This window comes from Phoenix dactylifera, chromosome 7 (genome assembly GCF_051530095.1).
Source record: "Phoenix dactylifera cultivar Ajwa chromosome 7, Ajwa_hap1_PhDact_Kaust_v1.1, whole genome shotgun sequence".
Classification (NCBI taxonomy): domain Eukaryota; kingdom Viridiplantae; phylum Streptophyta; class Magnoliopsida; order Arecales; family Arecaceae; genus Phoenix; species Phoenix dactylifera.
In genome coordinates this window covers 27,075,106-27,102,855 of record NC_143196.1, presented here as the reverse complement: position 1 = coordinate 27,102,855, position 27,750 = coordinate 27,075,106, and the positions used below count along the sequence as shown (strand labels likewise).

Below are 27,750 nucleotides of genomic sequence, written 5' to 3'. Positions count from 1 at the left end.
ATATTTTGTGATCTATTTAAAATCAATAAAATAGAAGGGCTGTTAATCAAAAGGCCAGGAGTCCAATCCAAGCTTAATATTGCGGTCTGATGATTTCGACGGTGGATGACTGCTTTTTAAGATTATGCTTATATTTTTTCTAGTCTTTTGTTATTTTTTTTTTTTTTCAACGGCTGCTCATCCTACTTTAGTATAAGACCTGCTAATGAAATCAGAGACTAAAATCTAGCTTATATGCGAGGGAGGGCCTCCGTCTTTTGTTACTTTATTTATACTGTCATCTTGTGCTTTCTTTTATTTCTATATTTTTTTTAATATTTTTTTTTTAATCTGCTTCCGCCCTCCTTATAAAACAAAAACAAAAACAAATCCCATTTTTATTATTTTTTTAATGAAGATTTTACTCTCTTCTTTCAAACATCCGTTTCGGGTCTGTCTTCCTGCTCTCGCGCTTTCTTCCGTCGCTCACTCTCATCTCTATTTAGGGCTCCGCCTTCGTCCCTTTTAACCAGCGTCCACGGCCGCCCGCGGCCTCCTCCCGGCGCCGCCACCTCTCTCTGCACCTCCTCTTCTAGCCGAAGCGGCCGCCCACGCCCACCGCGTCTCTTCGCCATTTCACCTGCAGCGGCCGCTCTCCAGCTCCTCCGAGGAATCCCCTTCTCTCAAACCCTAAAACCCTCACAGCTTTTCCTCTTCTCCAGATCCGGTACTCTCTCTGTCTCTGAACGTGCGGCCTCTTCGCTGCAAACCTTCTGAAAAGATTTTAAAGCGCAAAACATGCCTCTCAATATGTGAGATGAGTTCTTTAAATAAATCCTAAATTTTTAACAAAAGCTTGGAAGACGTTAATTATCTTTGGATTGACATCCTTTCTAGTTTTAAGGTTTAAACACTCGGTGCTTATTGTGTTGGGCCCGTTTCAGAGGTAAGGGAAACGAGCGTCCGTAGTTTTTTCCCTCTTTTTTGCCTTAAATTTTAGTTAGTATGCAAAGGCAACGTCTTTCACCAGTGGTGAACAGTATTTGAACATAAAGATGGTTCCTTAGTTGCTCTAAAGAGATGTAGTGTCATTTTTTTTTTATTGCATCAAATAACAAATGAACCGAGTACACACTTATTTCAGATCATAAAGATGGCTAATTTGTTTCTTTGGATAAGATGAAGTTAGTTTTGCCTTCTTAGCTAGTCTTGTGAATTGGGTTTTTTGTTAATGTTGCTATATAACATTCTTCCAAAGCTTCATGTTTTGATTTTTTTGGTTCATTAGGCACACAAGCATTGGCTTTGGCGATGGAATTTATTGATTTCCTTTGTCTGTTCTCATTGATTAAAAAAGTTATCTTTGTTGTTTCTTCAATAAAATGGCAAAAATTAGGTGTCATTATATTTGAATCTGTTGGCAGTTTATTTTAGGTCAACCAGGAGATGTGGTCATACAGATTTTGCATGAAAACTGTTTAAAGCCATGGTATTCCGAAGTTTGCTGCATATTGCTATCATCCATGTGCTATCTTCCCATGCTATCAACTTTTACTATCCTGCTTATTGTCATTGTGTAGGTGACACAATGACACTTCTGCCAAATGTCTGAATTCCCCTCTAAATTCTAAATTCCCATATTAAACTAATTTGAAATTCAAACATAATGATCTTAGAGTATTTAGATAGTATGCAATATATATTTTTTCTTTTGATCTAAATATTTTAAGTGTAATTTAAGAAGTTGTAGAAAATATGTTTCTTAAAGTGACGCGAAATTATGTCTGTGGCTACAGGATGGCAAGTTACAATGAGGAGAACTCACAAATTGATGTGTCTCAAGAGGTGGGGGCAGTTTGCCTCCATTTTGTAAATGTAGTTCTTGATTATGCTGAACGAATACATGCACTGAGTTGTAATGCATCTTGGCACAGGAAAAGGACAAGCTGGTTGCAGAAGTAATCCGCCATGTGCTGTTTAAGACCTACCAGAGCTCTGGGTGCCCTATAAAGAGGGAAGACTTGACTCAACTGATAACCAAGAACTATCGTCAGCGTTCATTGCCTGCACTTGTTATAAATGAGGCCAGAGATAAACTCTCTAGCATTTTTGGTTATGAGATGAAAGAGCTCCAGCGCTCTCGTCCTTCCTCAAACAGGCAGGGTCGTGTGTCTCAGCAGGGTAAGCTGCAAGTCCAATTGTTGTAGTGTTACTTAATATTTTTAACATTATTTCTACTTGCAGATCAATTTTTGTTGCATGAGTAACAAATGGTTCCATATACTTCTATTTAATTGAAACAGCGATATAGTTATCTGTTGCATATCTAAGTTATTGTTACGTATCACGTTTGGATGAATACCTATACATTGATGTAGATAATTGTGCAATGGGTGCCTAATAAAAATATAAAAAAGTTACACAAATCCTCTTTATCCTGTGATAAGTTGCTAACATATAATAATACCTTCAGGTACTGCAGAGGCAAAATCATATGTTATTGTAAGTAAGGTACCTCCTGACATCTATAGCAAGTATATTGAGGACAAGAGTACCTCGCATGTAACAGGTTTCACTTTTGTTGTGATCAGTATTGTGCATCTTGCAGGAGGAAAAATCTCTGAGGGTATGCTACATTCTCTCTCTATGCTTCTAGGTTCCATTATTTTTTTGCGGGTTTGGTATTGATTAAATCTATTGCATAGCATTACAGAAAATCTTTGGCATCAACTAAGGCGGTTGGGATTAAACGAGAGTGATGAAAACCATCCTTGCTTTGGTAACACCAAGCAAACTTTAGAGATGCTTGTGCAACAAAGGTAAGCTTGTATCTAGCTGCATTTTAGTTCTCACTTTTGTTAACCTGCATTTCTGTTATTTATAGTTACCTCTATGTAGGTATTTGCTAAAGGAGAAAGTTAATGGCCCAGAAGGCAACACTGTAATGTATGAGCTTGCTGAGAGAGCATTAGATGAATCCATCAGTGAGAAGTTAAAAGATTACATTGCTCAGGTACATAAAGAGAAAAAAAAACAGTAAGCGCATTCTATATTACTGTACAAAACTTCTGGATTAAGGAATTTATTTATAAGCTCGAATTTTTGATACCAAACCTCATAGAGTCCATCATTTAGTTGTTACATTCTGTAAGCTCTTATGCTAGGCTCTTTTGTTGAACCAGAGGATTAAGAAGTATGCATTTGTGGCAGAATTGGATGCAGCTAGCCACTTCCTGTTCCCCAAACTTGCTTCAGTGACCTTGTAACAGAAGTCTTCTTGATTCCCTGCATGGTCTATAAACGAAATTTTAGCTGAGTAATTTCTTCCATAATTCAGTATGGTATTAGTGCAGTATCAATATGTCAGTAATAAAATCGTAACTGTTGGCTGTGGTCTTGCAATTTGCCAATGCATACTAATATTTACGTCAAAGGGATGCCCTGGCTATTTTCAAGTTCACTCTATCTTAGATGCAGACCATTATTGGATTTGATGTTCAGTGATGAGTCTATCCCAAGGTTTTGAATGGTCTGCCAACTTACCTTGACACATACGTCAACAAGGTTTCAATCACCATTGGTCACGAAACAGCCAGTCTCTCTAACTATTTCAGATAGTAATGATGGACATTGCTCCAGTATATAGGCTGTGAAACCTTTTTCTCTTATCGTCATACACCTTTGACAATATTCTGTCAAGACCACCAAATTTGTACTATCTCCTCTTCTGTTATTTGTTCCGCAAAGATAGATGTTGTTCCTATGTTCAAACTTAAAATTATCTTCCTCATCTTGGTTATTTACATGTTTAGGGGGTTTTGTAAAGCTGCTTCTTTCAGTGCATGAGCTTAATCTACGATTAGTAAGGTAGGACTACCTATTTGCCTTATAGCCTTCCAGGTTTTATAAGAATTCTCTTATTATAAGGATAATAATTCTAACCTTTTCCCAACTATTTGGGGTTGGCTTTGTGGATTCTTATTTGCTAAATATCCAGGCCATCTATGATGCTATTCCAAGTTTCTCCATGACCTTCCTAACAACCTTCATCCATGTTAATTTAGGCAGAACACGGCATGCCTTAGTATTTATCATGTGTATCAAATTTGGATCCTTTTTATAGTTTGATATATTATTACAATTGGCGGTCAACCTGATGTCAATCCTCCACCTTTCTCACCGAGCTTGGAACTGTCAATGACGGTGTTTCTGTAAGAAGCTTCTCTCTTACCTAAAGTGGTCTTTACTAATAATGCGATTCTCTATCTTGAGGGTTAACATTAGGTTGAAAGTGAGTTGTATGATTCTGCTAAAATTCTTCTATAGTGCTACCTCAATTAAGAGCTATACTCTATAGCTGATCCCATCTTAATGGGAGAAAGTTGGCTTTTTAAAGTTTCTCTCCCACATTACTTATAGCTCATTTTACATGTTTTAGTCCTTTTAGCTTCATAAAGCTTGGCCATGCTAGGCTAGTAAGATATTGCTAACACCAAGGCTGCTTGTTACTTGAAAAGAAAAAAGGACTGTCTATTGGATTTTTTGAGCAAAATACAGATATTTAATGAAGTTCTGAATTTTGGAACTTAAGATTGGTGACATGCTAAACTCCGAGCTTTGATGGTACGATGTCATGGGTCCTTGATTGAAGTTAGTGTGGCTGTGGTCTTTTGAGCAAGAAGGGACAGCTCTCCTTTGTTATTTGATGTGATTCTTCCTAATGGCTAGTTTATTGATAAAAGAAAGCTTGCTATACTTTAAGTAGAATAAACTTGAATGGATTATGATGCCTGCATAAGTAATGCCAATCCCACTACTGCATCCAAATTTAAGAAGATATATTGACAAATCAATGAGTTGAGAAGAGCATGTGAAAATGTAAATATTTGTTCTTTAGATTGATTTCGATGTCACACTTTGGATCTCAGCAAACATCTTTAATTGCATCCTCTATAAAATAGGAAGCACGAATATTTCAAATCATATATCGTGTTCATTTTGGATACGTATCAAATACGGCTACTCGTCGATGCATCTCAGATACATGTTCGATACTAATGTTAAGTGTCCATTTTTTTTAAATTATAAAAGACTTCAGATCAAAGTATATAATCTCCGTGTTGGACTCCATATTGGTACAGTGTTGGCGTGCTCGGTATGGAGGTCGGTTACTTAGTCTTGGTTCAGTGCCGGTACGGTATAGACCGGTACGGGGTAGTAGCTACCAGCATGGTGAACCTCGCTTTAGATACTTCCTGGATATACTTGAGGTACTTACCTAATACCTCCAAAATTGAAGGACAGGGCTTTCTTTCCTTTTTAATCTAACTTGTTAACACTAAATGGTCAATTTGAAGCCACTGTACGTATATATATTCATTAAAGTATCCTAGCTTTATCATATCCTACTTCTTCAAGATTTGCTGTATTGATTATATGTATCGTATCATGTCCATATACCTTATCGGTGTCCATGCTTCGTAGTCTATAAAAGCAATCCCTGACAGGAGGACATAGTGATAGATGCTGTCTCTAGTAGTTGCAACCACTGAGGCTAGTATGGAGGGTTGAAGCCCAATCTCAGAAGTATATGCTTCTTTAAAGATCGGATTGGAAGTCTTTTTGTTGCTGTAGGAAACTACGAACTGAATATGGATTGTGGATAAAAGTGATTAAATTTCTTTTATGATACTCCTTTGCAGATGGAGATACAAAATGGTACGACATACATAGAAATGCAACAAGAGAATTTATTTCCTTCTAATCATAGAGTACTGTTTTAAATAAAACAAGCTTGAAACATTTTGGCTTTTCAGATCACTGTTTTTATATGTCACCAGAAATTCTATGATATATTCTGCAAAAGGCATCACTTCAATGTCTAGCTGTAGCCAACAAGAATTGAATGAAAGATCTTTCTTGTCCATGGTTCATGATGGAGCGAAAAATTGGTGTGATTTATGTATCTTGAGGACTAGGTGACTTCAAAGTGGTTTGGCCTACCAAGAATCTAGACCTGTCATTAGAGATAAAATTAGGTCTCAAAAATGAGAGAGATGAAGGTGAAGTTTTGATAGGAGAAGCATTATCGTTGTTGCATCACAAAAGCTAGTCAACAACCTCAGTTTCAGGGCATGAAGTGAGGTGAACTACGAATAAAAATATGCAGAATAAACAAGCCCTTTTTGTCTGCGGACATATGTTTGGGTTTGGCAGGGTGAACTTGCTTAGTTTGGCGGCAATCAACCAACTAGTCATTTCCACATGATTTTGCAACCAGTTTACTCATTATGGATGAGACGCACTTTGAAGCGATTGTGTAATTGCTTTAATTTTATAATTCAATAATTTTAAGATAATATACCGGCATATTAACTATGTTCTTCCATCCTAATGCATTGCAGGTTTTTGTTTGCTGAGTACCGCATGTTGTACATAATAACTATCTTTAATGTAAATTGACTAATTAAATTCTATTCTCACTTCTGCAATTGTTTATGGTTTCACTATACATTATTGTCTTTTGCTAAAAATGTCCCACAATGGCAGATTGTGAGTAATGAGACAACTGCAGAGGCTGATTGACATTCACATGACAACTATTACCCAAGTATTTCTCAAGTTTCCTTTTTAGCAGATTTTTCTTTTTGTTCCCACAATTTCATATAACTTATCCTGACAGAACTCATTATTTTGCCCTGCAGGCTGCAGCAAATGCAACATTTTGAACCTTTTGGTCCTTGGTCAGGTGATGAATGTGCATCTATAGACAGTGTATCTGGGGGTTCCGCGCTTCGCAAAGTGTTTAATGATGCGTCTGTAATAGCCTATGTGTTCCAAAAAAGAACGCGCTGAGATAATAGGGGCGAGAGCGAGATGTTAAGGATTTCTATCTTAATCCCCAAGTCTCTCTCATTGATGAAGGGGGACAATACAGTTTTAACTTGTTTCTTTGTTCCTGAGCTAAGAATCTTTTGTAAGCACTGAATTGTTATATCCAATCAGTTGAAGTATCCGATGCTGTTTCTGCCCAATACCTGAAAATAGTTCTGTTGTATCATTAAATCTCTTCATCCCTCAAGAATTTGAACCGCTGTTAATCTATGGGGCATGAAGATGTTATTCCATTCATTATAATCATGCATATATCAAAAGATTACCTTTTCCCTGTCACCATATTTTTATGTGGAGCCTGCAAAGATCCATTGTTGACTAGTTGTTTGGAGGAACACCCCGACACAATTGAATAGCATAATCTAACTAAAAGCATGTTTTTAGGTTAAGTGGACTAAGTGTCATCCACCTCAATTTTCAAGTAAATTATTTGTTGATTTTCTTGTTACATAATCATGCTGACTTGAGTGGGTTTGCCTGAATTTTGACTCGAATTTAGAAGCATGCTTGGTTCAAGATATGTGGCTACTGTGGAGACCAGATAGCTTTTTATTGAATTGAAGTAGTTGTCTGGAGCATGAGCGTTCTTTGTTCTTAATGCAAATTTTTAATGTTGTGATATTTCATCTTTATTTAGTTTAACAGTGAGTCAAAGTATATCAATAATCCTCCATTAAGAAAAAGTATATCTATAATCCACATTTCAAATCCCAGATATATTTTAATGATTGATTTTGTGCCTCTGATATAATGGAATTTGGGCTCGGTGGTCATTTTTTTTTTAATGGTTGAACCGATCACACATAATGTAATTTTTATGACAAATTACTCTGGTTAAACTCATGCAAAGCGAGTCTCAACAATAAATCCATCATGAAACTCCATTTATAAAGGGAATGTTGTACCTCCCATCTAATAGACAACATCTTTTAAGGCTCTATATAAAAAGAACAAATAATTCTTGCTTGGACAATGAAGAGAATCTCTCCTCCACTAACTTATCCACAGCACCGTTAGCATCACCAATGATATGTGTAACGTGGTTGATTTTTTTTGCTACCACTTGGTTGACTGTAATAACAGGTTGACAGTCAGATACTGCTTTCAACATTCTCCTGGACCAATGCAATTGAACTCATCATACTCCAAAGTCAAAACTGTTTTATAAACCAACTTTTGCATACCTGTGGTGCGTTACATAGGATTGCATGAGCGATCATCTGAATCATGCTCCTCTGCGATGAATAGGCTAGCTATGGATTATAACCTGCATGTCTTTATTGTAGTATTTAGCACAGGAACATATCAAGGACTGCTTATATTACATCAACTTTTGATGATAATTTATAGCATTTTACATCACTTTGATGTAACCAGAGTGGAGCAGCAGCTAACTGCGAGTACAACAAGACAGAAGGGGTACATCTTCAATAACATCAAGTAGTAAAATTTATGATATAGAAAAGGTCAACAGTTGGAACTTTAAATGAGCTCCATCCCAAGGATAGGATGTTGCCAAAATTATCGCAACGCCTCACAATTTGAAAATGAAAACAAGCTGGATATCCGTTTAGTGTATCCTGTCTGCTACAGGGACGATGTTGAAAAGGCAACACCGTATTATCTTTATCTCCTGTCACCTGCAGAGTATGCTCTTCCAGAACTCGGCTCACCAATGGAGACTGATGCCAGTGACTTGGAAGCCCATACTTTCGCATTCATTGCTCCTTCCTGCAAATTCCCTCTTTTGCATGGATTCAATCTGTTGAAACCTTGTTTAACATGGTCAACATAAGCCTGTGAACGATCTTGCAAGCTCATCAAACTCGCATACTGCATATGCCGCCTCCACGCCCGCTTGACACAGGCATTGAGTTTTGGAAGAAGGATATAAAGCAATCTCATTAGCACAAAGGACCAGGCCAGCACCAGATATGTATCCTGTTGAAGCAGTTTCTCTGGTGACCTTCCCCATGAGAATGGGCAATTTTCTTGTTCATTATCTTCCTTGAGTTCAGTATCAGTTGATGGGTCCACAATTTTCTCCACCGGTATTGGATCTAGCACCGCGGGATTAGCACCTATACCAGATCATATGGAAAACAAAATTATTGCATCATAAGAAATTTGGAAGGAAGAAAAGCCAATTTCAAAATTATTATGCATTATTTATTTTATAACTTCCATGGTGCGGCCATATTAAACACGTACACACATAGATGACAATAGCAGATATGTTTGAAACTATAATGCAAATTGAAGGCCCAAATGTAAGCAGCTCTTTTTAGTATCAATCCATGTTGACCTAGAGAATCCATTATGATGTTTCAAGATAACTAGAGCCAATGGACTGTATGATGAAACAGATGAAGTAAATAATCTAACGAAGAGTGCTGCAACAGTTTCACGAGAACCTCCCTAAATTCGGTTTAAACCTAGTTGTCGGTGCAATAGGTGGGGTTTGTTTGTTATTTGGGGCTAGATTGCCAATTTTGCCCCTTCCATTTCCTTAAAAACCCTGGTTTATGGCCATGTTGACGACATCCTAGGGAGGAAAGCACTTTCTTATGCAGAAGGATGAGGTAAATTGTAATTATGACCAAAAAGTCTGTCAGCTGACTCACCTGTAACATCATTGTAGAAAGCAACTAGGGAAGTAATATTTCGTGATCCACGATACCGCACTCGCATTGTAGAATTTAAGAGGAAAAGAGTTGGGAAACCATGAACACCATACCTAGAGAGTATGCTGCAAATCATAAATTTTAGTAGTTAATAGGGGCCCACATGCAAATAAATGGTGAAAATCGAACGATGAATAAATTTTCAACACACACCTCGATCTGATGACAGATTCTTCAAATGCAAAATGACGAATGGTCGGAAACAAGGAAGATAAAACCTGGAAATTTGGCCGGCAAATTCTAGAGAAAGGACACCATGGAGCATAAAAGAGCATAGCTATATAGTCCTCCCTCTTCCTGTACGCTATATTCAGTGCCCTCTGCAATACCACCTCATCTCCCTAAGAAGAGAAATAAAAAGTCACCCATGGAGTGCATCAGAGTTCTATGAAGCATAAAAAGAAAACTGCAATGGTCAGAAACTGTTATTTAGAATATGAAAATGTGAAATAGGCAAAACAACTAGATAAAATAAGGGGCCATGCATTCGGACCATTTAATCAAAAAGTGGCATGAACAAGTATAACACCCAAAAAAAACATCAACCAGCAACCAAAATCCACAAGGAGTTGGTAGCAGAAAAGACAAACAGCAAATGCAGGGACAGAGCGGCACAGCACTCCATACATTGATGATGAGCCAGAACAGCATCAGCCTTCTAAAAAGCAGGAGAAAATTGTGATAGCTTGAGGCAGACTATAAACAATATACCAAGCACAAGAGCAAGAAATCACTTAAGAGGAGTTAAATAACAATATCAATCTACAATCTGCATTGATAAGAAAACTCTCGACATTTTCAAGAAGTCACAAAAGGAGCATCAACAAACTTGACCAAAACAAAAGCCTTCCAGAGGGCATTGATATTGTCTCAAGAAAGCAAGCAGAAATCTTTTTTTTTGGCCATATTGTAGTTCTTCTAGACCCAATATGTGTGGTCCAAATTTCTAAAGAACTGTCTTAGTGATGAAAGCCAGTGATCAATAAGTAGTCTTTCCAGTAATGCAAGGGTTACATCAACTAGCTGAAGAACATTTTTCGGACTGTCATACAAGACATGATGCAAGAAGATAAACCAACCTGCTGAAGAATCACAAAATGGTCAGGGAGCAGCAAGATTAAATTCCTAGATATCTTTAAGGTCATCAGCAAGAACCTTATCCATTCTCACTAGAAAAACTATAATGTCCCTAGATGTTGTTGCTCAACCTGGGATATCACCTTTTAAGGGATTAGTAAGAAACCATAAAACATGGAAAACATCCTTCAGTAGAATAGATGCATTGAAATGATCTCCCCGTCTACAAGCAATCAAGACTCTTCTAAGTTGCCTAAATTATCCTTGAACTTTGTAACCACATGCTTAAGATAGCAAACGAACTCCCAGCCACCCTATCTAACATTCTTTCAGAGAACACCCAATACAAAAAGGGAAGTCATAAATTGATCCATTTATATATTCCTTGTACTAAAATACCTGATACCTGCCTAAGTTCTGCTATGCAAACAAAGAAAGATGTTCTGTAACTTTTAATACATTGACCTTTTCTTAAAACTGAGATGTCATAAGAGTTAAATACCTAAACTCATGGAGATACAATTATCATAAGATAACATTTTCTTGAAAGACAAATTTTCTTGTTCAATGATCTTGAAGATATTAATGAACCTTTTCTCACATTTCATTGATCATGTCCTCAAACATTGCAATCAGAAGCAATGGAAACTTTCATTCCGCAGGAAAGCATTGTTGAGTCCCCGCCACATACATAAGTAAGATAAGGCTTTATAGTCTTCCGTTTCATGCAAGCCTGACCTCAGCTGTCCATTTCTTATTCATTCAGGGCGCCCCTAGTGGACTTGGGAAAGACTGTACACTGCAAATCTGGAAACAAGAATGGAGATCCTGCAGAGAAGTGCCATAAGAACATATTCCCTCAATGAGTACTCCATCAATCTTTAATACAAATTCATTATGCGGACAAGGACTTTTCATTCCAATTAACATGCCTTCTCCAGATCTGATTCTACCACCAACACTGCAATGCCCACTTCATTGCTGAAGTCCACGCAACTCAGTCATTTGAATAGTACACATTTAATAAGTAGTATTTTGGGTGTGCAATTTAATTTGTGATCTCACAGAAAGAAGATAGAATTTGACCTAGGGGACTTCATGCTTTAATCAAAACATCAAAATAAACTGCTTACACTCAAAATATGAAATCTATGATTGCATACTAAGGGAAGCCAAAACAGAAAACAAGATAAAATTCTTTCGTGTTCCAGTACGATAATTGCCACTTCTATAAATATGGTTCTCCCTGCATATACATGTTGCCTGCAAATTTATCGAGAAGTTAAGGATAATTTAAATCGGGTTCTTTAATGTGATGAAACCATTCAGTCATATCTAGAAACCAACTATGTCTGATACATGTGCAAAACCTGCTGCTTGCAAACTGATCTAGCAATCAGGACAATTTAACTAGGATTCATTAATGTGATCGAACCATTCAGTCATATCAAGAAATCAACTATTACTGATATGGGTACACCAAACCCTTGCCAGACTTCAATCCAATAATTTGGCATCAGTATGACTAAATCAGCAAATATTTGTAATTGGAAGTTCTGAGACCAGAAGTTCATTTAGAAACAAACATTTAGAAGCTTAAAATAGACTCATGCATGATAAATTATGCCATTAAAATGACAGTCAGTAGCTGGAAAGCCTGAAGCAAGGGAATCAGATACAAATATTGGTAAGATAATTGTACAATAGACCCTAGAATAGACGTGGTAGCAATTTAAGTTCAAGTACTGATTTCTATTTTGACTCACATCAATCCACAAAGTCCCTAGCAAACCAAAATATTAATAACGAAAGTTAAACAGGTTAAAAGATCTGGTAACCAAGCTCCTAGTGAATAAGCCATGAATCCTAAACAAGAATGTAACATTAATGGGTTAGACTCTCCTAAGGTAGAAAGCATAAGTAGTCTGTCAAGATTCAAGGTTACAAGGCATCATGTACAATAATGTCCCTCTGATCCTAATTTCAAGATGCCGCAGAACTTGCACAAAATATCTCTTGAATGAAATCACACAGGTATTCTGTGTCTACTTCTACTCACAAACAACTAATCCAATGCATAATACTTTTGCATCCCCCTCTCCCCCCAAAAAACAAAAACTCCCGCCACCCAAGTGCGCATGCACAGAAACAGTATTTGGTATAACTAAATAGTTACTAATACAATAGATCACCTATTGATCAAAGTGCTCATGCCAAATAGGGACCAACTCAACTAAAAAATAATAATTAAAAATAATCAAAGAAAAATATTTTAAAAAGGGAATTAGAAGCAACTAGAACAACTTTTTTGAGAATAGAAACTGTTTTTGATTTTTCTTTAAACTATAGCTAATGAAACATAGCCATTGTGCTTATGTTTCCTGAACATAAGAGCCTTTTTTAGTAAAGAAAAGTAATTACATTCCATAAGAATCCTTCTTTTTCTTTTTTCCTTCTCACTTTTTGGATGTTGAAAGAAAAAGAGAAACTTACATACTGCTCCGAAACTAATTCTAAACATCTACAGAAGATGACTTTCCAAGTTAAGCACCAAAATGGCCTGGTACAACCGGTTCACAAGCCAACTCGATCAGTAAGAGCCAATACAGATTGGTCCATGTAAACTCGCCAAAATCCTCCAAAACAACACAATGCACTCGTCATGGCCTTATCTATAAAAGCCAACAAGAACCAACAGCAACTGGTAACTAGCTCATGAAACCAGGGTCGGCGGAATCGTCCTGAATCGGACGGTTCCAGCCGTACCGGTGGCTTACCAGTACGGTTCCGGCAACGGAACGCGTTGCCGGAGCTAGAGAAAGAAAGAGAGCTAGCGGGGGAGGGAGGGAGGGAGGGAGGGAGAGTGTGACGCCGGCGAAGGCTGCGGGTAGCGAGGTCACAGCCGCTGCCTCTGTTTCCAACGAAATGGGGTCCGGTCGCAGCCTTAAAAGATTTCGTGATTTTTAAGTGAAGTCGGCAAGATTTTGCGACTTCACTTAAAAATCGCGAAATTTTTTTAAGGCCGTGGCCGAACACTGTTTCATTCGAAACAGAAGCAGCGGCGGCAGCCTCGTTACCCTCGGCCGAGGCCAGCCTCCTCCAGCCTCAGTCGGCACTTCGCCGGCATCCCACCCTCTCTCTCTCCCTCCCTCCCCCGCTTGCTCTCTCTCTCTTTTCCTCTCTCCCATGGTTTCTCTTTCGGTATGGGCCTGGCACGGCCCGTACCGAGTCGTCTCGCCGGAGAATCGGACCGGTGTCCGATATCGGTTCCTTCGACCTTGCATGAAACTGCATGGCAAGAAACACATCATAACTAAACATATGCTAAAAGAATACTAAGCTACACTAGGAAAACTCAGTTCAAGTGAACTCTCATGATACTTTGTGACAAGTAGACATACCTCAAGACTAGTGTTCATCCAAGACTCTTACCCTTCTAGAAAAAAACTAGCATCTTTATGCCCAATGGGAAATGCAATTTCCTTTGATAAAGAAGTTCTCAACATAATCCTTACACCTTTATACGGAAAGGTGTACCAATAACAAACATGGATTAACATCATATTGGATAAAAAAGCTACATAAAAAAAAGTTAAAAGAGTACTGGAGATGTTTGCAAAAGGAAAATAATAACCAACCTGCAAGTAGTCAAGTTCCAAACTCTTACATAATAATATGCCAGAATACTGCTATGACATGTCATGGTACATGCCAAATTGTAATATCAAATGGTGCATATTATTGCACATCTCTTGTGTTGAGCTCATAACCATACAACAGAGTGAATATTGTATGACATAAAACAAATTCATACCACAATCTAAATCCTGATTCGAACCAAAGAATGCTATAGTATAATAATAACAAAATCGGAATTTTCTGACTCAAGTATGAATCTCATACTTCGAATTTTTTAATAAACATTTGATGTTTAATAACTTAGCCGACAACCACAATTGCAACCACAAGCCTAGATCTAATCTTTTAGGGAAAGCATTATGAATCTTCATTTGTCAAAAACTTCCACTATGTGCTAGTACTAGAGATACTGTGAGCTTTTTCAGTCCATTTTCACAACTTTCTTCCAAATCGCTAGCATCTTCTTCTCCTCTTCATAAATTGATAAAACAAACTCGAGCAGCTCCCCTTACAGGCACCTCCTCAAGTCCTCAATACACATGTTCATGCCATTCTAGTTACTTCTTTAGAGTCTATGGCATTCTACTATATCAGACCATGCCAAAAATGCAATTGTTCTCACCACACCAGTACATGTGTTATCGCACATTCAAAAAGAATAAATTAAAAGAATGTTTATCTGAGTAAGCCTTTAGTTCCATCATATGCATGCTATGTTCTTGTCCATTTCCTTCAGTTCACTAAACAATTGTGCTGCAATTCCATGGAAAAAGTTCAGAAAATAAACTTAACATAAATGCTTATTTTAGCAAGTCCAAAAGAGCCTCACTAAAACAACATCAGAGCAAGTCCAAATCAGTTAGCTAAAACTCTGACACCATTGAATGTATAATTACATTGAATTGTCTAAGAACAACAAGTGAAAGGAAACAAGCGAATCCACTAGGAAAACTAATGACACCCAAAAAAAAAGAAGATATACTAAAGCTATCTAATCGTCTTACTATATATAACATTTGCGGCCAGACTTAGGGTTATGGCCTCAAATTCTTTTTTCTTCGAGGGAAAAAAAAGACTCCAAGTCCAAATCATTATCTTGTTTCAACTCCCTAATCAGATAAGGAGAAACAGGAACCCACTAGTGTTCCTTGGACACTCCAAATTTTAGGTTTTTTGACTTGTTGGACGCTTGGGACATTCCATGACACTCCTTGACACTTCATACCATCAAATCATGATGAAATCATGGTTATATGCCTACTTTTGGCACTCACAAATGAAATATATCAAGTCTAAAAATAATAATTAACAACCACTTTACCAAACTTGATGAACTTTAAAGAGCCTAGATCTAGCTCACTACTCATCATACACGAATACATATTTAAAGATGAATATATAATATACACATTCCCATGGCTGAATTTTAGAAGATTCTAGTTTCGGATTCTTCCAGACACTTGGATAGGTGGACCTGTTTCACACATCTTAGAACCTGCTCTCTAACCCCATGCATGTCCCTAGGCAAGAGCAGAAAGAAGTGACAATAGAATTACACTGGCTTCGCATGGGATCTCAATTAAGAAAAGATTTTAAAATAGTGGGACCCACTTCTGTTAATAGTTAACATTTTTTAAAAAAATTAAGATGGTGTGCTGGCATGTAATTATGAGACCTAGGAGTGTTGGAACTCGTAAGCAAGATATGGAGATTAAAAGGGAAATTGCCACAGCCATCCACCAACTACAAGATGATATAAAGCTGTCTTCACATAATGGAAGGTATATATGTTCAAAAGTCGAAGGCAGCCCCTCAAGAATAATGAGCATAAATTGGTAAAAAGAGCACCCTGATAAGTATTTTGCATGCACAAAGAAAATTAGGATTTCACAAAGATTCTCTCCAATCAACATCTTTTCCATCTTGATAGACTCTATCATCCTAAAAACATTGAGAAAAAAAAATCAAAACAATACAATTTGACTTCACCACTGATTGATCAGAATCTGAAGTATAAGCATGAAAGTCCTCTTCCCAAAGTCTTGATCCTATTCTTCAATGTCTTTTTTTAGGCATTTTGAAACACGAGTCGCACCATAAAGACAACGAGGTTCTAAATATCCAAGCAAACATCCTTCAGTTATAGATACATGATATCCAATTCAACATCCACTTCCCCATAATTAGACGATAAACTTATATCATAATGCCCTCTCTGACCCTTTTTTTTCCTCCCTGGATTAATATCTCCAACCAAACTCCCACACACAAGACAAGCTCCTTTCTTGTGTATCCAACTAAGAAACTATTTTTGCTAGCTAATGTCACATATAGAGTTTGTTTTCATGATCTTACCGTTCTTACCATGAGTATAATAACTAATATGTCAGGAAAAGATATCTCAAAATTCCTAATATCTCAAAAGAATACCTTTTCTTATCGAAAGCTAGCTTTTGTATAATAATTCACGAAATCAAAGATATTCGTTTCTCTTCAGTCTCCACCGAAATGTAACAGTTAATAAATTAATCCCCCCAGACCAAAAAATAAAAGATAGACGTTGTCCAAAAAAATTTATTTTCATACCAAAAGAAAAGGTGAAAAAGAACAAATTTTGGAGGGGGGATATTTTGTTACAGCAATCATACCAATCTATGACACCTCAAGAGATTCTCCGGACTAGAACCACAATTAAAGAAAACCCTAACTAGCTGTGGTAGGTATTCACCTCGATGACGCCGATCAGATTACCACCGAGTACCGGAGAAGCCAGGCGCGGGCACGAGTCCGGCCGCCCCAGGATCGACTGGCAGGCCGAAACCCTAGGGCAGACCGAGGCGGAGGCGGCCGCCGGCCCCACGACGGCCAGAAGAAGAACCAACAAAGCCGCCACTGCCCTCGAAACCCTCCTCCCCTCCATGATTAAAGACAACAAGCGAAGAAATCGAGAAGGAGACGAGAGAAAGAGATAGGTTACAATCGAAACCCTAGATCGAGGGGAGGCGGCGCGGGACAGCAGGGGAGCCCGACGCGCGCATTTTAGCGTCGGGAGCTCTCCCCGTCCACGGCGACGAACCGATCAATAAATAAATAACTAAATAAATAAAATTGCAAATAAATCTTCTTCTTTTTTCCCCTCGTCTCTTCTTGCCTTTCCTTTCCTCGTTTTCCTTTCTCTTTTCTCTGTCGATTGTTTTGGTACAACCCCACAGAAGAAATATCAAAGAGAGAAAAAGAAAGGAGGGGGGCCACGGGTTTATAAGATGGTGTGGATGGCATCGGGACCGTCGGATATTGATCGGACGGTGAGCGAATGGGAGACCTGGAGGCGGCTTGACAGAAGACCAGAGAGGACGGGTTGATTGGTTGGAAATGGAGGAGTCCTCTACGAAGGATGTCTGCACGCGGAGACAGATAGCGTTGACGAGTTTGGGAAAGTGTGGTTTTTACATGTACTTATAAACTAGACCCCGCGAAGCAGACCACCAATAGTAGGAGAAATTATACGGAGATCTAGCAAAAGCAAAAGGATGGTTGATAGTTTCTAGTTTATTTTTAATTTAGAGGCACCGAGGTGGCCGAGCGATAGCAGGAGGCAAGTCAGTACATGGATGACTATGTATCCATCCATACACGGATGGTTTTACTCTGGAATGGTTTGGTGAAATCTCTTTTCTCTTGGTTGACAAAGACAATCACCCACAACCAGTCGCAGCTCACTTCACCGGGTGATATGAAAGACAATCACCCACGGACCTAATCATGTTCGGCACCAGTCTCCACCACATCTCGAGTGAACCCAGCATTGATCATTATTACCAGGTGATGCGCAGCAGTGTTTTATTTTTAGTTTTTAATAAAAAATGATAAAAAAGATATTATAATACATAGTTGAAAATAATATATATATATATATAAAAGGCTAAGGATAAAATCGGATTATAGAAAGAAAAGGCATGAATGCACGAGTCTTAAAAATGTAAGAGACTGTAATACATTAAATTAGGTGGGGCTTGATTAGCATCGCAAATGATGCTTCTTTATGGCAATTAAGAAAGTAGCAGATGACATTTATAATCTTTTTTTTTTTTCCGCTAGATATGTTCATAATGAATGAATGCTTGAACCTACATTCTCTCATTTCAGCTCATGATATCAAGAACACTAACCCATTGCTGCATTATCCATTGAGATGTTCAGATGACAATATGCCACACCGATGTGGGACAAGAGAACAGAAAAATAGAATGAAAAGTTGGTATCAAAGTCCCTCGTCTCGGAGGATCTTCTCGACTCTCGACAGCCTTTTATTGAACAGGGCCATTCGAGCATTCTTCCCTTCGGCATACCCAAATGTTTGAGGGTCTTCTAAATTAAAGCCATGTGCGATTAAGGACCTCTCTATCACTCTCATTCGTGTCTCTAGGCATTCCATTGGATGTCGCTCATTTTGGCTGGATGACGGAAACTAAAACAACACAATTATCCTAATTAGTGTATGCATTTAATTGTGTACCAATTGAAAAGAGGGGCAGTGCCAAATAGAAATAAATGTCTACCAAGTGGTTGTAAGTGTACCAAATGGAAATAAGAGTATGCAGAGACCTGAGTTATATCGTGCACACCCTTTTGCAAAATTTCATCTCCTCGCATCTCTATTGGAGCCCGCACTTGTGGCCTTCCTCGCGAGAGAAGGTGCAACTCCTCCTCCCTAGGCTCTAGCTTTTCGATCACCTAATGCTGGCGAAAAGTTAAGTTTTGCATCAAGTTAAAATAGTTGCGATGTTAGAAATGAACATTCAAACCTGAAATCTTTTTAAGTTTTTCATAACTTTGGCGATCGCGTCCACCTTGCGAGGGAATAGGGCGTTGCTCCAACGCAGGAGACGTGGATACATGAACGGTGGCCAGTGGCTTCCCAGAAGGCTGTTCGCATGCTCAACAGCCCATGCCTGCCAAAAACCAATATAACCATCATATTTGAAGTCAATATATATCTCAACAATGAATTACAAAAAAACATTAAAATGCTTACCACAAGAGCGACAGTGCAGCCATTCATATACCTAGTAGATCCCTTGCCGGTGATGTTCCTTGTCCTCACACTCTCGGCTAGACTAGGTATCTGCTGGCGAAGAAAAGCAAAAACGGCAAGACCCCAACTATATGAACCTAAGCAGTCTAAATCATCAAGATATGAACATAATGCCTTAGGAATATAATAGTGTATGGATGGAAAGAGGATAGTCACAAAGAGATATAGAACCCATAATTTGGTGAAATCTTCTACATCTTGTTTTTCACTCTTTCCAACAAGATATTGTAATTTATTTTTTACTGCATCTCTATCAGCCTTTTTATGGTCACCCTCAAAAAATCGGGTGATGAGGTCAGACTTAACCTTTCCCTCCTTATGCAGTTGGACCTCATCGCCTGTGGCACTCAAACCAAGGATGAGTGCAAAATCACTCCCTACAAAAGGCACTAACACTTTACCAAACCAAAACCCCTCCTTCTTATCATCCCAAAAGGAAAGCAATGTGTCTAGGACTGGCCTACTCTGCTTAATATATGGAAGAGCTAGCATGTGTCCAAATGGAGTGCCGGTCACCCTTTCCTTTTGCTCCCGAGACATAGACTTGACAAGGGTGACAGTAAAATGGACGAAGTGACTGAAGTAGCACCTTCCATTGACCATATTCTTCAAGCCAACAGAAGGTGCTTTGCCTCTCCTCTGAATTGGAGCCATCTTAGATGTCTGCATCACAAATTATATTCAAACGATAAATTTTAATAATATCATTTCAAAATTAGAAAAACATATTTGAGTAAAACATCATGCATTAATGAATGATCTACATAACTGTAACAAAGAACAGAATAGCACTGAATAGCGATCAATGAAGGATTATCATGATTTTTCTATGACAAATATGTCAAATGCGCCATCTCAACCTCTCTATCTATTATTTTTTAAATTCTGACCATTTCTAAATTTTAAAACAAATGACATAGAAAACTATATAACAATTTGGTGTTTGATATAAAATTAAAAAAATTATGTTGTAATGATTGACATATTTAGTGAGTTGGGCAAAGGCGACAGCATTAACAAAAAGCTTCTGGAAGAGCCGACGACGGAATGTCGTAGAGTCCCAATTCTCAGCCAAAAAACGGTGGAAAAATAGAGTCGAACTTGAAAAATTGGAGTGGGAAACTACGAATTACGGAAGAAGAAAGTCGAAGCTACTATTGGAAAGATACTTCGACTGATAGGGGTGGGAAACTAGGAAAGAACGGGAAGAGCAGAAGAGCGATGAACAGGAGAGCAAAAGGATTTCCTCTTCCAATGATGGGACACATTAATAGTGAAAAAAATAGAGAAAATAGGGATGTCGGTGGCCAAATTTGTCCAAGGAGAAAATAGGAAAGAACTCAGAGTGGGAACGGATTGCCAGTAGGAAAGGGAGTCGAACTCAGAGCGGAAACTGAGGAAAAGAGGAAGAGCGAGGGGTAGTTTCGTTTATGGACGAAAAAAATTATATATCACAAGCCCTATTGATTGATTGTTATAAACCACCCCCCCACCCAAAAAAAAAAAAAAAAAAACAAAAAAAGCCGTATTTAACCAGGACAATATCTATCATCCTACCTATAAAAGTAGAACATTTTTTTGTGCTAAATTATCCTCCAGAAGGAACAAAGGCTTAACAGAAAAACAAAGAAAACAGACAATGTAACAATGGTATTGTATTTCTACTCTGACAGTAATATTCATTTTTCATGCTGACAGTAATATTCATTTTTCCTGCTAAAGGAGGTTCGAAGTAACATCATGAAAAGCAGTGGGCAATTGCCGATTGGCGAACATCTTATTGTCAGTTCCACGACAAAAGCACATATTATAGAGATGAACCAACAAGCAAAATCCATGACAGTGCACCTATTTAGGACCACTGAATCTAAAAAGTACGCTCCACATGAAGATGAAGCATAGCATTGTTGGTCCCACAGCTCCATGTTGGGATACTAATCAAGAAAACAAGATAGAATCAGGAAATGAATAGAGGCTTGGCATTATATGCAATGAGATATGCACCTAGACTTGCATCAAAGACGAGTTCACCTATTCCGACATGTTCACATAAAAGTGGAGCCATAGTTTACTAGCAGAGTGACCACATAAAAAAAGACATAACACGTGGGTGCTTCTATATAGAACTACAAGGCACGAAAAACAGATTAGATTCCATCACAAGTATGTGTTGCATATGCAAATGTGCATGGTAAATCATCAAATAATCATAAGTTTTATTGATCATTACAAGTAAACTTGCATCAAAGACGAGTTCACCTATTCTGACATGTTCGCATAAAAATGGAGCCATAGTTTACTAGCAGAGTGACAACATAAAGAAGACATAACACGTGGGTGCTTCTATATAGAACTACAAGGCACGAAAAACAGATTAGATTCCATCACAAGTATGTGTTGCATATGCTAATGTGCATGGTAAATCATCAAATAATCATAAGTTTTATTGATCATTACAAGTAAACTTGCATCAAAAACGAGTTCACCTATTCCGACATGTTCACATAAAAGTGGAGCCATAGTTTACTAGCAGAGTGACAACATAAAAAAAGACATAACACGTGGGTGCTTCTATATAAAACTACAAGGCACGAAAAACAGATTAGACTCCATCACAAGTACGTGTTGCATATGCAAATGTGCATGGTAAATCATCAAATAATCATAAGTTTTATTGATCATTACAAGTAGCACTTCACCAAAATGTTCCTGGTTATTCATTGAAAGCAAACACTATCAGTAGAAAAGCACCAGCTCTACTGATCTCTATATCCTCAGAACTTAAAAGCACTTTTCTGAAAAAAAAGAAGAGTGAGTTAAAAAGTGTCCTACAATTTTAAATTAAACTTACTTCCCACTTTAGCAATACTAGAACAGAAAAGAGTAAATAACTAAAGTAGTTCTAGCATTTGTGAAACACATCGGTACCTCACTTGTGTGCTGGTTGGACATCTCCGGCACGGGCATCATCTAGACAATTACAGAGCCTACGGGTGTACATCGGTTATACCAGTGTGCATGCATGCTTTTGTGAGGTTTAAGGAACACAAGTAGACGTATCAAATCTAAATAACTGGGACTGCTATATTGTAAGTACAGAACCTCTAAATGGCTTCCACTTAATTTCCAATTTGATGTAAGTCACAAATTCTCCTGCATGGCTGGTGCTCGAAAAAACTATAGTTATAGCCATCGAGATGAAAAGGTTTTGCAGTCAAGACAGTCGTTTGTAACGTGATGCTATTATAAGAATTTTCTAAATTTGAAGGTTACTGAGTGTATTTCTCCCCAACTATCATCTAGGCTTGAAATAACTTTACCTGTTCTGGGATCATATCAACGATTGGGACACCATCAGCTGAATGTACCCATGATGATGTGCCAGCCACATTACCCTGCAGGGAGTTTGTTCGATCATTGTTCGCAACAACATTGCTCAGAACAACCTCTTCGCATCCAGCATTGCTGGTAACAAAGCAAGTTTCCAGCACATTACCAGGTTTATCCATTTCTTCAAGCACAGATTCGTTCATGTCAATATCAAACATACGATGTGCATCAGTCTCAATCACCCCAGTGTGCCCATTGACAAAAGTAGTGTCAGTACAGGAAGCATTAAATTCATCAGGCATTATATTCCCAATAACCGGTTCTTTGTCAGAAAATGAATGGCAACCTGCAAATTTAGTTTTCAACCCATTGCCAGATGTATCAGGTTCATCAAGAATGTTTTCTTCCATGGAGCTAGAAAGAATATCATTTGCAAAAGTCTCAATCCCATAAGATGATTCATTACCTGATATGGTTAGCAAATGTCTTTCTGAGTTGACTTTCTCATCAGTGCCATATTTTCCAATATCTGGAATCATAGTACATGAAGAAAGATCGATTTCATTATTAGTAGGTTTAACACCCACGGCATTATTAATGTCAACAACCTCCTCAGATTTGTGGCCAGTCATATGATAATCATTAACGTTGTCAACAGAAATGCTCGTGGAGGAAGGACCAATTTCAGTCATAGTTTCACAGGTTGCAATGTCCCCATTTTTAGGAGGGAAAAACACGACATCCAAGCATGTGTCAGGCTTGACATCTTTGGTATTGCTAGACTCGATGATATCCTCTAATATATAACCACCTCCATCACTATCATTACCCTGGCTGTCATTACATTTGAGATCCTCAACACTACTAGCCTCAACAACTTTACATTTATAATCAATCATATCAATATTGTTCGGCTGATCATCAACATAATTGCTTGTAGATGCTTCTCGAGTGGTAAAACGTGAGCAATTTTGTGCCACATTGTTTACATCAACAACAAAAGGAGATATGGCATCCATGCATGCAGCAGATTTGTCATCTGTGATATTTCTTTCCCGAACAATCTCATCAGACTTGTAATTAGTCAAATTATGATCATTATTTTGGTCATCAACAGAGATGCTTGTGCAGGCTACTTCAGTAGTTTTACTACCACCAGACTTTGCATTATGATCAATTTCAGGATTCTTGGTCTCAATTCTGCACTCAGAGGAATCAACATGAAGTTCATCAGCAGATTTTGCATTACAAGTTTCTTCATTCTCTTTAGCCAAATTAGTCTCTGAGAAACCATATGGTACTGCAACTAAGGGGGATGGATTAAATATCTTTCTTGTCATAATATCTGGCAGTCCTTCAGCACTCAGACCTTGGTATCTCACATGAGCCCCAATATGCCCATTGTAGCGATGTATCTCACTAAAAGTCTTGTGACAAAACTGGCATTCATATTTACCATCTTTTACGATGACACCGTCCCCAATGGATTTGCCAAGTCTACGCCGCTTCACACTCCTTTGATGAAACAACAACTGGTGTTGCATATCTGTGTCCTTGTCAGCAAATGTTAGATGGCATGCATGACATTCTAGAATATTTTTCAAATCATTCGATGTCTGCTTCTCAACCTTGTATAAGACAACTTGCTTCTGATTATCGTCTAAATAAGAAGCAATAGGGGTAACTGAAGAGAAGCTGTGATTTTCCCTCACAATGTCTTCTTGATGGGTAAGACCTGTAGCCTGCTGCATATCACATAAATCCAAAAAAGTCAAGCTGAATTGGTTCAAATATATCAGAATCATCTGTTAGACTTACGGATCTAGGAGTCGATTTATCAAGTTCATGAGTGCTCCCATCATTTCGAACAGAAATGGATCGCATTTCATTTGGGTGGCTGATAAGGGAGAGTATGTGTTGCCCAGATAGACAACCCAAGAGGGGGGGGTGAATTGGGTTTTAAAATAATTTAGATAATTTAAAACGTTATGGATGATTAATTAAAAACTATTGCAAGTTATTTAATTAATTACTATGTGCTGTGAGTAATATGAAATGAGAAGAGGGAGAGACAATCAATCACAAACACAAGTTTTATAGTGGTTCGGAGCTATCCCTTGCTCCTACGTCCACTCCCCAAGTTTCTCTTGGGAATTCACTATAACCCCCTTGGATTACAGCCGGTTGTTTTGCAAGCTCACAACCAAACTTGTTGTTTTACGAGCTCACAACGAACTCGGTCGGTTTTTCCAGGCTCACCGACTAGAACCGTCACCGATTGTTTTCCCGGGCTCACAATCAAACCCTTACACACGTTGGTTTTAAAACCGGCTCACCAACCAACCTTGAACCCCTTGATTCAATCCCCTGATTGAATCAAGTAAATACACGAGATGGAAGAAAACAGAAAATAGCTTCTCAAAAAGCAGATTTAAAACAATATAATCGTAAAGGAGTTAGAAGCCCTCAAACGCTTTTAAGATGGTGAAGAGGTGTGGCTTCTGGAACTCCGGTCTCCTCTTGAAAGAGTGGTCGACTTGAAAGCAGGAGGAGGAAGCTTTGAATGCTGGGAAGATGTTGGTGGAGCAGTAAATGCAGATCTCCCCTTTTTCTCGTTTAAGAGCACTTGCAAAGCTTGAAAACTCGAATGCTTGGAGTGGAATGTGTATTCTCTGTCTTGCTACAGTCTTCTGTGGCTATTTAAGCCAACCCCCACGGAAACTAGCCGTTACTCTACTTTTTCTGGCTGTTCTGCACACTCTGCGCAGCCTGACAATGTGACCGTTGGTGGGTTGGAGTCGACTCGCGCGATCAGGAATCGACTCGGCTGTAGCAGGAGTCGACTCGAGCTTTTCCGGAGTCGACTCGGCAACTGTTCCAAGTTTGAATTAAAGTTGCCGTCTTGACTGGGAGTCGACTCGTCTTGACCCGGAGTCGACTCGCCAACTTCTGGCGCTGACCTGGCAATTTTGGAGTCTGCTCATCCTCTGAAGTCCGTGGACCCAAATTTGAATTTTGTCCACTCGAGTCGACTCGTCTATCTTGGGAGTCGACTCGAATCTCAGAGCCCGAACTCCCGATTCTCTGACTTTTGGCTCATCCAGTCTTGGAGTCGACTCGAACTTTCTTGGAGTCGACTCGGCTCTCAGTTTCCGAAAGTTGGTCTTCTGCCTTTTGACGTGAAGCTTGTCTTGGAGTCGACTCGAGCTGTCTGGGAGTCGACTCGAATCTCAGAGCCCGAACTCCCGATTCTCTGACTTTTGGCTCATCCAGTCTTGGAGTCGACTCGAACTTTCTTGGAGTCGACTCGGCTCTCAGTTTCCGAAAGTTGGTCTTCTGCCTTTTGACGTGAAGCTTGTCTTGGAGTCGACTCGAGCTGTCTGGGAGTCGACTCGAATCTCAGAGGCAGTAACATGGTTTTCTGTCTGTCGATGGTCGCACAGTCTTGGAGTCGACTCGCGTACTGCGGGAGTCGACTCGAATCTCAGAGTCCATAAAACGCTCTCTGACTTTTTCTTTGTGTACCGCTGGGAGTCGACTCGCGTTCCACTGGAGTCGACTCGAATCTAAGATCTGAAAAACTGCTCTTTTATCCTTCTGTCTGTTTTCAGTCGGAGTCGACTCATACTGATTAGGAGTCGACTCGAGCTCGTGCCAGTGACCTTGATACGCTTGGAGTCGACTCGTGAAACTCGGGAGTCGACTCGAATCTCAGACATTGGTTCATGCAGAGTTCTTAACTTATCCAAAAGGTTATGAACCAAGTCTAGAGACACTGAGCAGGATTTTCACTGAAACACTCAATTGAATTCATTAGTAATCACACGATATACTCAAATGCTTTGAGCTCATCAAAATCAAACGGGGTTTTAATCAATCACTCCACAATCTCCCCCTTTTTGATGATGACAAAACTTTGAGTATATGTAAAATGAATTGCTCAATAAGTAATGAAATAAAATCCATAAATGAATTCAAATGTCTGAAAAATTTAATTTATCCAAGTTTGAAAGGTGTGAAACATTTAAATTTCGGAGTTAAAGCTCCCCCTTTCATTTGGAATTATATAAGCCTTCATATTATGCAATCAATTGTTTGGCTTATATGTTATTAATGATTTATCTTGATTAAAATTCAGATTCTCCCCCTCAACATATGCATTCAACTAGTTTTGATTTTCTGAATTTCCTTTTAATGCTTTGAAATTTTTGAACTGAATTTTTGTTTTTAGAGGGAAAATCTGTCAATTTGTTCTTGAGTACGATTCAGCTAATCTCCGAATATTCCTTGAATAGATTCTGGAGATTACTCCATTAGGAGCTCCAAAAGACAGATAATGAGCCTCGAGGTACCGAATCCACTGAGAACAAATTTGTGTGTGTTTTTAAGAGTTCTTTTACATATTTTATCCATATTTCTCCCCTTTTTACATATTTTATACATATTTCTCCCCCTTTTTGTCATCATATCAAAAAGGAGGCACTCACAGACAATCAATGGCACAAATGGCACAATCAAACATCAAATGGCACAGTCAATTGGCACAGAAATGAAGATAAGATGTCTACTCATTGTATTGATATGAAGATGAATACATTTGAGCATACTATAAGTAAAGCAAGAACAATACAAAAGAAGACAAAACACCACTCAAAATCATCTATGACCTCCTCGAGGATGTGGCTCCACCTCTCGAGGATGTAGCTCCTCCTCTGGAGGATGTAGCTCCTCCTCTCGAGGATGTGACTCCTCCTCTCGAGGATGCATCTCCACCTCTCGAGGATGTGACTCCTCCTCTCAATCGGCTCTGCTCCATGAGGAGGGCGACTGCCTCTGTCACATGGCCAAGCTGTGTGATGATAGACGTGGTGGCTCTGCTGTGCGTAGTGGAAAGCTCGGTCACCGACGTCTGAAGCCCAGTCACCGAGGTCTGAAGTGCATCCAGCTTGTCGATGAGTACATTCGACAAGCGCTCGGCCCCCTCGGTGGTGGTGTGCATGTCACGGCCTATCTCCTCTCGAAACTGTCGAGTGGTGCTCGTGATCTTACTCA

The 27,750-nt window shown here is 38.7% G+C and overlaps 2 protein-coding genes across 16 annotated transcripts in view; one reads left to right on the top strand and one right to left on the bottom strand.

Moving 5' to 3' along the window:
• The first annotated feature begins 79 nt into the window (after window positions 1-79).
• On the top strand, window positions 80-7,157 carry LOC103697931 (melanoma-associated antigen G1-like protein). Of its 7 annotated transcripts, none has more exons than XM_039127332.3 (9): window positions 80-101; window positions 1,776-1,824; window positions 1,914-2,160; window positions 2,453-2,605; window positions 2,693-2,798; window positions 2,878-2,992; window positions 5,121-5,249; window positions 6,529-6,589; window positions 6,684-7,157. In XM_039127332.3, exons 2-8 carry the CDS (start codon window positions 1,777-1,779, stop codon window positions 6,562-6,564), a joined length of 834 nt encoding a protein of 277 aa, XP_038983260.1. In that variant the 5' UTR covers window positions 80-101; window position 1,776; the 3' UTR covers window positions 6,565-6,589; window positions 6,684-7,157. The 7 variants fall into 7 exon arrangements, with proteins under 7 accessions (XP_038983260.1, XP_026657230.1, XP_026657231.1 ...); XM_026801429.4 differs by lacking the exon at window positions 80-101 and adding an exon at window positions 402-791; XM_026801430.4 differs by lacking the exon at window positions 80-101 and adding an exon at window positions 403-706.
• Window positions 7,158-8,176: 1,019 nt separating this feature from the next.
• LOC120111032 (uncharacterized) overlaps window positions 8,177-27,750 on the bottom strand; it is a 35,202-nt gene continuing 15,628 nt past the window's right edge. For 3 of the 9 annotated variants that reach the window (XM_089924376.1, XM_089924378.1, XM_089924382.1), the window contains 8 exons: window positions 24,517-24,614; window positions 22,689-24,443; window positions 19,309-20,031; window positions 19,079-19,225; window positions 18,879-19,007; window positions 9,711-9,898; window positions 9,498-9,622; window positions 8,177-8,954 (listed from right to left, as the gene is read on the bottom strand). In XM_089924376.1, the coding sequence (XP_089780502.1) occupies window positions 8,500-8,954; window positions 9,498-9,622; window positions 9,711-9,898; window positions 18,879-19,007; window positions 19,079-19,225; window positions 19,309-20,031; window positions 22,689-24,443; window positions 24,517-24,614 (3,620 nt within the window). In that variant the 3' untranslated portion in view covers window positions 8,177-8,499. Of the gene's footprint in view, window positions 8,955-9,497; window positions 9,623-9,710; window positions 9,899-18,322; window positions 18,742-18,877; window positions 19,014-19,078; window positions 19,226-19,308; window positions 20,032-22,688; window positions 24,444-24,516; window positions 24,615-27,750 lie in introns of those variants that run through there. The other 6 variants (XM_089924379.1, XM_089924377.1, XM_089924381.1 and 3 more) reach the window with 6 other exon arrangements.

Coding starts and splice junctions, on each gene's coding strand:
- LOC103697931 (XM_026801429.4), top strand. Junction 1,825..1,913: donor AAATTGATGTGTCTCAAGAG/GTGGGGGCAGTT, acceptor ATCTTGGCACAG/GAAAAGGACAAGCTGGTTGC. Junction 2,799..2,877: donor GAGATGCTTGTGCAACAAAG/GTAAGCTTGTAT, acceptor ACCTCTATGTAG/GTATTTGCTAAAGGAGAAAG.